We start from the raw sequence: 13,040 nt of genomic DNA, 5'->3' as shown, positions 1-13,040 counted from the left end.
TGAGCATCTTGGAGAACTTTTACTCTGCCAAAGATTAAAGATACCTGCAGGACCCTGTTCCCAAGCCTGGTTGCTTCTCTATGTGTGGCTTCAATTACTCAGTGTTGTATGCAGTTACAAGCTTCAAAAGTGTTGACAGCAAAATAAAAAATTATCTTCTCTAGGAGGAGAAATAGGAACAGTTAGGGAGACCTGTGATGTAGAAGGGCATTCTGATGAGGCCCCAAAGAACGAACAGAACACCTGTGCAGAACAAGCATACTTTTTTGAGATTTACCACTTTCTAGAATATACATGCACGAAGTTACCAGATATTAACAGATACTTTCAGACATTGTTCTTCTTTGTAGTGAACCCAGATTCATGTCAATTTGAAAAAAAGACAGTACATAGGATTTACACAATCCATGCTAACATGCTGGATCTTGAAATAGGCTGAAAATTATATCAAGCACAAACTGAAAAAGAGGAAACACTTCCTTCAACATCAATACATTTAAGTGCTTTTCAAGACAGTAACTGTTACTCTGATCATCTATTAGAAATGCACGTTTGATAAAATTTCTGGATAAAGTATTGTATTCTCAGATCTTACTATTAGCTAAAAACGTTTAAACAAGCAGATCTGAAGTGGGAGAAAAGATGAAATCTGACAGAAAAGAAGTAGTGACTTCATTATGACTTGACCCACAGAAACCAAAACCTGCTGATCTATAATGTTCTCAGGAATATTGGCTGACTCCACAGTGCCATTACAGCTTGAAGTAAATGGGATTCCTGATACAGATACAAGTCATAAGTTAACTTAAGGCACTTATGACTTACAACATTCTTAAAGATAGCTTGGGATCTATCAACAGCTGGTTCTCTAAGACAAAATGAGTCATGCATAGGGTACAGATGAGATCACAGGGGATATGGCCCCACAATGTACAGTTTGATAATTAAGAAAATCAGTAAGCAGATCAGACAAAGCAATAAAAATCCTCAAGCATCAGAATTTCCCACCACTCATTTCCCAGGGCAGGAGAGGGGAAGGGGCAACACTAAACACCGCAAAGAATTATTATACAAGGTCAGGCTCCCTCTAGCAATCGGCTAAGTTACTGATTAAGACGTTTCTCTCAATCTTTTCTCATTCTTTTTCAGTCAGCATTCTAAACTTTAATATTATATTTGACGTGATTCAAGGTTAGAATTTACAAGAAAAGAAAAAAGAAGATGAACACCTGGCCGGAACTGAAGAGGAACTGGCAAGAAATTCCTGAGACATCTGAGAATTGTTTTTTTTTGGGGGGAATAGACTTGTATTTGTGCAGTAGAACATATCAGTTTTGTCTGCTACCAAATGGTTCATAATACCATTAGCAAGCTGTTTTTCTAGGACTTATATCATTGCTGCTAAAAAAAAAAAAGCACAGAAACCATCATACAACATCCACTACCATGATACATTCAATCCATGAAGAGAGAAAGAGGAAAGGGAGAAAGAAGATCAAACTAGTAAACTTCTAGCTAAGCAGAGAGGCATTTATCAACTCAGTATCCACGATACCCAGGTTAGGCTGTTTCTGGTTTTCTCCTTACTTTTAACATACAAAAAAAAAGAGCCTGTATTTGCTCAAACAAATCAGCCTGGCATTTATTTCAAAGCAAACACACACACAAAGAAAACACCCATCATCTACGTCTGTACATTTTCTCAGAGCAATTTTGGCATAATGATTTTGCCTAGACTCAAGTCTACTACCTCTTCTTTCCTGACAAAAATTCTACATGTGCACTAGGAAACAAGAAAACTAAACTATTTATAAAATATTTATTTGTAAAGTTCTTTTATACAGTGGAAAAAAGAAAAGAAAAAGAGTAAATGAAATATGCTAACTGATGATTCATTTCAGTTGAGACTCATATGTTTTAAAAACATTAGTATTTTTCAATGAAAATAATTGTGTTTGTTGAATAATCATTAGGAAAAAAAATAGAGAAAAACTTTATTTCGAACAACAGTCATGCTTCACCTGAAAATTGAATCATAAAGTAAAAAGCATAGTAACAAATTAGTTTACTCTAAGTGTTAAAACATTAAAGAGAAACAAAATACTTACATTATCTTCCTCTTCTGTATCATCATCATCACTATCCTTGAACCCAGGTGGAAGCGGTGGTCCAATGAATTCTTCATCATCGTCATCATCACCACCACCAACTGGACCTTGAACAGAAGTCTGGGATTGCATGGAAGGACCAGTTAACTCTTCATCTGAGCTGTCTTCACTTTCACTACTAGCTGTGTCTCTGCATGTAAAATATTAAATATATATATATATATCAGTATTTTAAGAAATTGGCGCTTCCACATGAATTTCAGATCAGAGATGTTCAGTACTGACTTAAATTTGCAAACAATGAAATTAGGAGCAAAATGTAAACTCATTTTTATTAACATAATGTATATAAACCATCATCTTGAAAGCATAAAAAAGCTTTAAACAAAAAAGGAATAACACAGCATCAGATAATTTTAAAAAAAGGCAGAATACAAGAAGGAGAAAGTTAGGTGGAATGTAAAAGTAACAGTGCCACATCACTAATATGAGTTTAAAATACTCAGATATGCTTATATGTAAAATACTTAGAAGCCAGTAGAACACACTGATACACAGCATCTCCAAGCTGCTGCTACAGGTTGCAGCACACCCAAACACTCTGCACCTTCCTCGGTGTGGTGGAACTCAAAAGAGTAATGATCCAGGCTCACCACTAGAGCAAGAACAAGAAGTATGGCACTTGATTTTTAATGCTGGTAAAGAAGTACAGGGAATCAAGTACTGTCAGTCAAATATTTGATGTACAGTAAACTGTTACATGTCTAGATTCTAAAAGTTGCATTTAAATTATCATTTCACTGATGTCTAAATCAATTGTTTTAAACACATTGGTTTTGGCATTGGAAAATTTCTGGAAAGAAAGTAGAACTATTTATTCCACGTTCATTCTGCTCATTCGAAATAAACGGGCTCCCTCTGCTGGTCGTTATCAAGTACACGGTATTTTAACTGGTACAAGGTCTAAAAGGGGTAAGCACATTTTTACACTGTAGCGTAGGCAAAAAGTATCACTCAAGTGATATTTTGCAGTGGAAGTCAGCTGTTCCTTTCTGATCCAGCCAGATAAACTCAAGTTGCAAGGAAACCTTTGGGAACTCAGATTTTAAGAGCGATATTTAAAATAAAGCCAACTGCAAAAGATACTTTAATAATGGAAAGAAAAAGAGAATATAGAGGTGTTTCCTTTTTTCTTAAAGTTTAGGTTATCATTTAAAAACTATAATAAAAACAAACAAGCTCAAGAACATAACAAAGCACTAAGAAAAGAGGTTCTGAACTGTGTGATTGTGACAGAACACACAACCTCCCTAAAACAGCTGCACACCAGGCAGGTAAGAGGTTATACAGCAAATATTTGTCTTGGATAAGCAAATGGAATCCTGCTTTAGGAAGAAATCAAAACAAACTAAAACCAACATGAATTAGGTCCTCAGATGTCACAGTGATGAGAAGGGCTTGCATGCCTGAAAGCTTGTCTAATTTTTCCAACTATATTTACTAACCTAATAAAAGATATTACATCTACATACAAACTTTGTTTTGCATAGTGATGAGACATTTAAAGACCCAGGTCAGGATATGGCTGTACAATAAATCTAACTCAAATAAAATGAGCTTCTTTCACTCTATAGTAATGGGACAATCACTGTCCTTTTACCGTAAGAAAGCTTTTCCAGCATCTGAGAAACACATTTGGGTCCTTCAAAATTCTTCAAGTTCTGTATCACCAAAATTAACTATTTTATAAGACTGAATCATAGAATATCAAAGTTGGAAGGGACCCAACAAGGATCATCAAGTCCAACTGCTGGGTCCCCAAAAGACCACCCAAAAAGTCAGACCCTATGTCTGAGAGCATTGTCCAAATGCTTCTTGAACTCCAGCAGCTCGGTGCCATGACTTCTGCCCTGGGGAGCCTGTCCCAGTGCCCGACCACCCTCTGGGTGCAGAACCTTTCCCTAACCCCCAGCCTGACCCTCCCCTGTCCCAGCTCCATGCCATTCCCTTGGGTCCTGTCGCTGTCCCCAGAGAGCAGAGCTCAGCGCCTGCCCCTCCGCTCCCCTTGTGATGGAGCTGCAGGCCGCCATGAGGCCTCCCCTCAGCCTGCTCTGCTCTGGGCTGAATAAACCAAGCAACCTCAGCCATTCTTCATATATCTTGCCCTATGGACCTTTCACCATCTTTGTAGCCCTCCTTTGGACACTCTCTAACAGTTTTATGCCCTTCCTATACTGTGACACCCGAGGCTGCACACAGTACTGGAGGGGAGGCCTCCCCAGTGCAGAGCAGAGCAGGACAATCCCTTCCCCTCACTGACTAGCAGTGCTGTGCCTGATGCACCTCAGGGTGCCGTTAGCCCTCCTGGCTGCCAGATCACACTGCTGGCTCATGTTCAACTTGCTGCTGACCAGAACCCCCAGATCCCTTTCCATGGGGCTGATCTCCAGCCTCTCACCCCACAGTATTTACAGCCAGGATTGCCTCCTCCCAGATGCACAGAATCCAGCAGTGGCTCTTGTTAAACTTCATACTATTGGTGATTGTCCAGGTCTCTGATTTGTCCAGATCTCTCTGTAAGGCCTTACCACCTTGTGTGTGACAGAGTTGATGTGAAAAACTGACACATGAAAGCCAAAAAAAAAAATAGTTTGGAATGCAACAAAACATACCATGTTGCTGCCAGTAAGAGTGTATATAACACAATGACTGAAGGAGGCCTTTCCAATCCCAGAGTCCCAGACTTACTACAGACACCCAAGAACAATACCTAGCTTCCTCCCTAATTGCCTAACCCTATAGTTTCCTTATTTACTAGGTAGAATCAATGCATTCAAACACTTCAGCATTTAGAGAGGCTATGCATTTGTTCTTTATATTAAATGATCAGAAAGAAATTCAGCGCTGTTTTTCACCACACTCCAAGCTTGCTAGAGACAACCAAGGATTCCAGCTACAGCTGCAGGTTTACTCTGTCCCAACAGGAAAGGCAGAAATGACAAAACAAGAGAGCAGACATATCATGGGACTTGTTTCAACTTTCAGCTATACAGTCTGCCTCTATCAGATGCTGCTAAAGGAATCCCTTTCCCACAATTAAGAGGCATATAAGGAACTGTTTTTTGCTTTCCCTCATTACCTCCTCAATAAACAAGACATGCTGTTAAGAGGAAAACAGAAAGCTGGATGAGAGTACAGATGGCACACAGAGTGAAAATAACGAAAAACAACCCGAGAATTGTGTATGTGGGCATTTCCCCGCCCCTCTCCCACCTCCCCCCGCAATGCGTTCTCTCTCCTCACATCATCTACTGTAATTTCTTAGACTTTTTATTTTTTATATACTAGCAGATGCTAATTGTGGATATTGTGGATGCTCCATACCTGGAGTGCTCAAGGACAGGTTGGATGAGGCTTTGAGCAACCTGGTCTGGTGGAGGTGTCTTTGCCCATGGCAGGGGGGCTGAGACCAGGTGATCTTTGAGGTCCCTTCCAATCCAAACCATTCTGTGACTCTATGCTTTTCTTTGACAAAGTGTAAATACTATTGTCCTTATGCATATGTGTGTAAATACTATAATACTATGACTATTGTAAACATTTCTCTGTAGCAAATTAATTCATAAAGCAAAAAGAATCACTAGAATCACCTTTTTGTATTAAACAACCCCTTGTTAACAATTGTAAAATTAGTATGACAGCTACGAAGATAGATGAATGTACATGGAATTTAAAGAAAAAAAAGTAGTGTTGCCATCTTCAGAGAAAAGAGTAAGTGGTAAATTCAATTTTTAGTAACTAAAATCTACATCATAAAAAAAGTACCCTTGAGTCCTATAATGCAGATTTCAACTCTCAGTTGAAGGATTATCCCACTGAATTTAGGCTGGGGCACAACGGTGTGTCTCCTTCACTAGCTTTCTGTTTTAAGCACTAAGTTCTAAACTGAGTACCATAATTTACAAGGAAATATAATAGTGCAAGTTAACATGTTCAGCTTCCAGTTCTGAGTTTTTCATGCCAGTCCTCAGTTAAAAAACAACAACAGAAACCCTTATTATAAACAGGAACCTAGTGAATTATCAGAGCCTACTTTGTAACTCATAATGCTGATAGGTAATTATTACTTTCTTTTATCCGAAGAGCCTAGAGTACTCTCCTCTCAAATCCCTTAGTGAAATGATAGAAAACACTCTGTATCATCTGCCTACTATTTGTTTTAATAGAATCCTTATATTGAAGTCACCTGTATATACAAAGTACACAATCCCATTGCATCTAATTCTTGTCATTCTCTATTGTTTCACTAGGAAGAGCATCAAAAGTGAATGGAAGCACATACGTTTTCCTCCTCTGTAAGACATAACACATATCTATAGGGAAGTACATTGTGTGACCAGTTACTTCAGTGCGAGTCCACAGCTCACTTGAGCTTTCCATAAATCAACAGGCAAATAAGAAATTTTAGAACAGAAATCTGTTCACAGTCTGCAATGCTACAGGCTTGTCTGTAAAAACCTACCACATACAATCAGCCTAGGAGACACATAAAGAGTGTACCAGAGTAGTGTATGGGTTATAAGTCTTCTGTACACAAAAACCCTGCAAATTTACAGTATATTGATGTCAACAAACCCTGTCACAAAAAGGAGTGATGTGGCCACTGTTACATGTTGCCACTTTTGATTTTGCACCATTGAAGAATCCAAATAGTCAAAGCAGTAACATTTGCTATTTGTCAATGGCATGCAAACATTGAAAAGTTCTGGAGAAAATTTCAGACTGAAATCAAATCAGAGTATTTATTCAGCCCTACCACTACTCCATACAGTGTGCACACTTAGTCTCTCAACCTAGCTTTGCTATTCTTTTGCAGGCTTGAAAAAGTATATGCTATTTACAGATGGGAATTATAGTTGCTAATAAAGCCAGCACCTGTATGCTCTGTATTTGACCATATATTTTCAAAAAATATACAGATAACATTTAAAAAAAAAAAAAAAACATGCCAAACAGGGTTATGTATTAAATAACTATTAAATATACACAATTGCAATATTTACAAATACTGACAGATCCAGGAAAGTACAGATAAATAACAGCATTTCCACTCTATGACTTCAGATAGCATATGCATGTTCACACAAGTTAAGCAATTATCATTCCCCCACCCACCCTCCACCCTCACCCAACTCCCCCCTCCAAAAAAAAAAAAAAACAAAAAAAAACACCCCAACCATGAAAAGACCTTTCAGACAAAAAAGTTGTTAAACAGTTGTTAAATGACACCTCCCATAATTAAGTACCTTGGTTTTAATGTGGACCGAACTCCTGTTGCACTTGAGGCTGAAGCCAATGATTCAGTGTGTTGACTTTTAAGTTCTTTTTCAGCCTGTTCTTCCTTTTCTCTTTCTCGAGCCTCTGAATATGGAGAATACATAAGTGACAAATAATCATTTTTTTTAAAAAAAGATACAATTAGAGGCCTGCTGAGGACAGTAAAACAACCTTCTTCATTTTCAGATCTATATAAAATGACAGAAAAAGTTTGGGTTGGAAGGGACCTTAAAGATCACCTAATTCTAACCGCCCCCCACCCCCAAGGAAGGGATGTCACCTTCTAAACCAGGTTGCCCAGGACCCCATCCAACCTGGCCTTGAAAACCTCCAGCAATGGGGCATCCACTGCTTCTCTAGGCAAGCCATTCCAGTGCCTCACCACCCTCACAGGAAATATTTTTTTCCTAATATCTAATCTAAATCTACTCTATTTTAGTTTAAAGCCATTATTCCTTGTCCTATCACTCCACGCCCTGACAAAGAGTCCCTCCCTCTCCTGCTTTCCTGTAGGCCCCCTTTAAGTATGGAAAGGCTGCAATGATGTCTCCCAGGAGCCTTCTCTTCCTCAGGATGAACAACCCCAGCTCCTTCAGCCTGCCTTCATAAGAAAGGTGCTCCAGCCCTTTGATCTTCTTCATGGCTCTCTTCTGGGCTCACCCAACAGGTCCATTGTTGGAGGTCCCATAGCTGGGTTCAGGACTCCAGGTGGTGTCTCACAAGAGTGGAGTAGATGGAAAGAATCATCTCCCTCAACCTGCTGGCCATGCTACTTTTGATGCAGCAGAGGACATGGTTGGCTTTCTGGGCTGTACGCACACATTGCTGGCTCATCTTAAGCTTCTCATCAATCAACACCCCCAGTTCCTTCTCCCCAGGGCTGCTTTCAATCCATTCTCTGTCCAGCCTGTCTTTGTGCTTGGGATTGCCCCGGCCCAGGTGCAGGACCTGGTTCGCATGGGCACATGTCTCAAGCCTGTCCAGGTCCCTCTGGATGGCATCCCTTCCCTCCAGCGTGTTGACTGCACTACACAGCTTGGTGTCATTGGCAACTTGCTGAAGGTGCACTCAATCCCAATGTCCATGTCACCAACAAAGACATTAAACAATGCCAGTTCCAATATTGACTCCTGAGGAACACCACTTGTTACTGATCTCCGCATGGACACTGAGCTGTTGACCACAGCTCTTACACTCCAAATGGTCCATCCATCAAATCTATGTCTCTCCACTTTAGAGACACGGATATTGTGTGGGACAGTGTCTAATGCTCTGCACAAGTCCAGGTAGATGACATTGGTTGCTCTTTCCCTATCCACCTATACCGTAACCCCGTAGTAATAGGCCAGCAGGCTTGTCAAGGACAATCTGCGTTTAGCAAAGCCATGTTGGCTGCCATCAGTCACCTCCTCATTTTCCATGCACCTTAGCAGTTTCCAGGCGGATCTCCTCCGTGATCTTGCCAGACACAGAAGTGAGACTGACTGGCCTGTAGTTCCCCAGGTCTTAATAACTCCTATAATTATTACATTTTCCTATAATTGTTACTATAGTTAAAAGTCAACAGTGTATTTTGAGAAATTTGAAAATGCTCATATTAAAAAAAAAAAAAAGAGCTGAATTACATAAAAGCTTTGTCATTTTTGGTAAAATGACTGATTTTGTAATGAATAATATGCTGTGTTTCCTTTACAGGTAAGATTCATCTTTCCATCTTCCTTTTCCCGTTAATTAAATTATCCTTATTTCAACCTGTGGGTTGTTTTCTTTTCTTTCCATCATACTTTCATTTTCCCCTCTTTTTCTAAGGAGGGGAATGAGAGAGATGTGGTGGAGCTCAGCTGCCCAGCAAGGTAAAAACCACCACAAATCCAAGTGTCTCCAAAAGGACCATCTTTGGAATGGTGCTTGCTTGGATATGGGCAGCCAAACACGCAATTTCCATCATTATTTACTCTCAAGCCACCACCTTGAAACGCCCACACACTTCCAGAACAGCCGAAGACAGAAAAACTTGCGGGCTGCTGTATAACCTGCTGTATGCCATAGGTCACATTTCATTTTTTATTTTGTACTCTCTAGATTAAAGCTCTTTGTAGCAAGTTCCCTTTGAATTTTGGAAGGGAACTTCCAAAATTTCAAATAAGAGAGTCTTTTACATGAATTCATTTTTATCTGTGTCCATGTCCAATGCCACACAACAAGAACCTTGCACCGGCAGATCTCTTGCATGGTCTGATAACGTAAGTTAGTAACTTGCCTACTTATCAATCCCCAGATGATTTAGGACTGTCCTTCTCCAGCAAAACCACATTTATTTGCTTTCTAAATAGCCAGTCCGACACACCTTATCACCCCAACACACAAACAAACAAAACACATTTTAAGATGCACTAGCTGACAGCACACACGTTCCTTACCTAAGACCTTCCTGCTCCTTTCCACGGCAGTCCTCCTTGTCTGCTCGAACATGGCTTCGAGGTCAAAAGTGCGAGCTTTCTTCCCTAAAAAAAATGGAAAAAGGAGTTAAAAAGGAGATTGACTATGGCTCACCCTGGTGACAGGCAGTGCGGGAGCTGCGGGGGGGGGACCCCAAGGCTGGGGGGGGGGACCGCAGGGCTGGGAGGGGGGACCCCAGTACCGCCAGCCCCTCACAGCCCCCAGCCCACCCTGGGGACACCGCTGCCCGCCGTGGGACCCCCAGCCGTCCCCAGAAGCCCCTCGGGACTTACCGAAGCCGGAGAAGCCCATGGTGGCCGCCAGCTCCGGGTCGGCTCCCGCCAGCATCTCGGCGTCTGCAAAGAGAAAAAGGAGGGAAGATAAAAGCGGTCAGCAGAGGGTCGCGGGGCCGGCGCTGCCCGGTCCCGTCGCGGTGCTCACCGCCCTCCGCCTGCTCCATGCCGCGGCCGGCCCGGAACCACAACAGCGCGGGGAGGAAGCCGCGGGGCCGGGCCGCCCCCTCCCGCCGCTACGCCCCTGCTGTCCCCGCCCGGCGGAACGGCGTCAGCAGCGCGGGGACCGCCGGGATTTGGCGCGGAGAGGCGGGCGGGCAGCTCCCGGTGCTGGTCGCGTCGTGGTCCCGGTCCCTGGCCCGGCCCGGCCCGGCCCGGCCCGGCCCCGCCATGCCCGCCGCCATGAGCCCCGCCGCGCCCGCCGCGCACGAGGCGCTGGAGGCCGCGGGCCGCATCATTGACCGGCAGATCCAGGACGACCGCTGCTACCCGGACCTGTCCGAGCTGCTGGCCGTGCCGGCGCCCGGTGAGCGGCCGGCGGGGCGCGGGGGGCCGCGGGGAGGTGTCGGGGAAGCGGTTGGGGGGGAGCGGGCCCGGGGCTGGCTCCTCGGCCACGCCGGTTTCCCGCTCCATGCTGCGGGGCCACAAGGCGCCCAGCGCCGCCCTCAGAGCCGCGGGCAGCACGGAAAGCTCCGAAATGCCCCGAAATGCATCCGTTTATCGGGAGCGCTGCGCCACGTGTAGTTGGGATAGCGCTTCCCAACGCGCCTTTTGTCCTCCCTGGGGCTGCGAGCAGCCCGAGCTATGGTGCCGGCTGTGTGGCCAGGGGGCTGTGAAGAGGAGTGTTGGAGCTCCGGGCGACCTGGTCGGTGTGCTGCCAGCACATGCCTTCAGATAACAGGTTGTTTTCCGTTACAACGCCATCCCAGCCGTGGTCGAACTGTAGCTGCCTCTGTCATTCTGCAGTGGCATCCCATAAAGCAACGTGGGAGAAAGGAAATTTTAAATTGATACTGGGAATGCAAATCAGGCTTTCTAAGTAAGCATGCTCCTGGCTTCTTCACATCACGTATTTAATGCCTGGCCATACAACAGAAAACAGGCTGCAGAGTCCCATGGGGAAAATGGGGTAAAAGAGTAGGCTGGGGGTGAGATGACTTATTCAAAGAGTTTGTTTGTAAATCTATTTGTGGATCTGTTTTCACGGAATAAGGAAAAAAATCATGAAAAAATAGAAAAAGATTTTTGTTTTCTTATGCATCTAATTTTTTATAGGAAGTCTAATTTTTTGTGTATGCTGTTGTTCTTAATTGCAGGTAGCCCCACCGTTTCTGGTATGACAGATATGGATTATCCTTTGCAAGGTCCAGGTCTGCTGTCAATACCTAATCTTCCAGAGATCAGCTCAGTCCGCAGAGTCCCACTTCCTCCAGAGCTAGTGGAGCAGTTTGGACGTATCCTGATGAAAAATAACGTGTTATATTGTATATGTAATAATAAGAGAAACAAACTTCTCCTCTCTCCTAATCATTTTTCCCCAATAGATCTGTCAGACTCCTAGAAATGAACTTTGGTGTTGTTTATGTTCCCTTTCTAACGGTCCAATAAGTTCAATCTATATAGGGGTGCTGGTGGAATTAGTTCCTGTATGAGGGACTTCAAATGTTTATGCTATATAGTTTGTGTGCTTCTGTATGTAAAGCAATAAATTTTTAAAATGTTCAAAGGAGATTTTGCCTTTGCTGGTCAAAATACATTTAGTCCTTACATGAGCAATGCTTCAGATATGCAATGCAATTGTATGATGGGAGTGTTTCCAGAAATCAGCAGAGCATGGCTAACCATTGACAGTGACATTTTTATGTGGAACTACGAAGATGGGTATGTACAAACACATTCCTGATGGTATTATATTGGATTTAAGTAATTGTAGCAGTCCAAAATTGTTTATTTGTAACACAGAGGAGTGCTATTCAGATGAAGTTATCTTGATTCATTTTAGGTTTTACTAAAAATTTTAATTAGTAAGTGTTTAAGGAGTTTTAAGAGTTAGTAATAGTGCTCTCAAACTATCTAGACATGAAAGAAGAGAAATTGCATTTGCTTAGGGTTTGACATAACTGATGTCCTGACATTTTTGCTGTATTATGGCTAGGGTTTTCATTATGCCCCCAAAAAAGTAGTTACACACTAATTGCCTAACTAACCTAAGTAGATTTGGTAAGTACACTGATACATGTACAGCAGCCAGTCATTTCCACAATGATAAATAATATGACCTTAGTACCTTGGCTGTATAGGCTAACTATTTTTAAAGTATTGTGATTGAAGCTTTCCTGTCTAAAGGATGCATAAAACTGAAAATAATTTCAACATCTTTTCAAATGGCATTTTATAATTTCCAGGTTTGTTTCCTTATTTGTCTAATTCTGCTTTTTTAAGAATCGTATTTTTGTAAGAATTTTCGTAGGAATTGTTTTATAGAATTTGCTGAATTTCTTAAGATTAAAGTTAAGAGTGCTTCTCATGTAGCACCTCTCAGTACATTTACTTTGTGTCATAAAGTTTAAAATACATCAATTAGGTACATTCACCAGATAACGCCACACATAATAACATTAAAGGTAAGGTACTGTGGAGGACATATATTTTTTTATTATTTTTGCATTAGATATGTTTTCATGAGAAAAAGGTGTAATTTATGTTCCTCCCTCTAGATGTTAATTGGTGTTGTAGGTGGTGCTTTGTGTAATTCAGAGTGGAATGCATGAATTAACAAAATCCAGAAATATAAAATACTACAGTTTGGTTTCAGGTTTGAAACTCAGCTATGGCTCTGTCATTCCATTCAGCTGGACCTGTT

At 42.0% G+C, this 13,040-nt stretch overlaps 2 protein-coding genes across 3 annotated transcripts in view; one reads left to right on the top strand and one right to left on the bottom strand.

The window, feature by feature from the left end:
- The window catches only part of WDR70 (WD repeat domain 70), a 141,112-nt gene extending 130,673 nt beyond the window's left edge, over positions 1 to 10,439 (bottom strand). Inside the window, exons 1-5 of the mRNA XM_035309542.1 lie at positions 10,326 to 10,439; positions 10,178 to 10,240; positions 9,866 to 9,949; positions 7,415 to 7,529; positions 2,109 to 2,298 (exon numbers count right to left, since the gene is read on the bottom strand). Of these exons, the coding sequence (XP_035165433.1) occupies positions 2,109 to 2,298; positions 7,415 to 7,529; positions 9,866 to 9,949; positions 10,178 to 10,240; positions 10,326 to 10,344 (471 nt within the window). The 5' untranslated portion in view covers positions 10,345 to 10,439. The remainder of the gene's footprint in view (positions 1 to 2,108; positions 2,299 to 7,414; positions 7,530 to 9,865; positions 9,950 to 10,177; positions 10,241 to 10,325) is intronic.
- Positions 10,440 to 10,478: 39 nt separating this feature from the next.
- NUP155 (nucleoporin 155) overlaps positions 10,479 to 13,040 on the top strand; it is a 30,826-nt gene continuing 28,264 nt past the window's right edge. Inside the window, exons 1-3 of one of the 2 annotated variants that reach the window (XM_035309540.1) lie at positions 10,479 to 10,703; positions 11,494 to 11,631; positions 11,962 to 12,058. In XM_035309540.1, coding sequence (XP_035165431.1) covers positions 10,568 to 10,703; positions 11,494 to 11,631; positions 11,962 to 12,058 — 371 coding nt within the window. In that variant the 5' untranslated portion in view covers positions 10,479 to 10,567. The remainder of the gene's footprint in view (positions 10,704 to 11,493; positions 11,632 to 11,961; positions 12,059 to 13,040) is intronic. The other variant, XM_035309541.1, reaches the window with a different exon arrangement.

This window comes from Oxyura jamaicensis, chromosome Z (assembly GCF_011077185.1).
Source record: "Oxyura jamaicensis isolate SHBP4307 breed ruddy duck chromosome Z, BPBGC_Ojam_1.0, whole genome shotgun sequence".
NCBI lineage: Eukaryota > Metazoa > Chordata > Aves > Anseriformes > Anatidae > Oxyura > Oxyura jamaicensis.
This window is presented reverse-complemented; position numbering and strand designations above follow the sequence as displayed.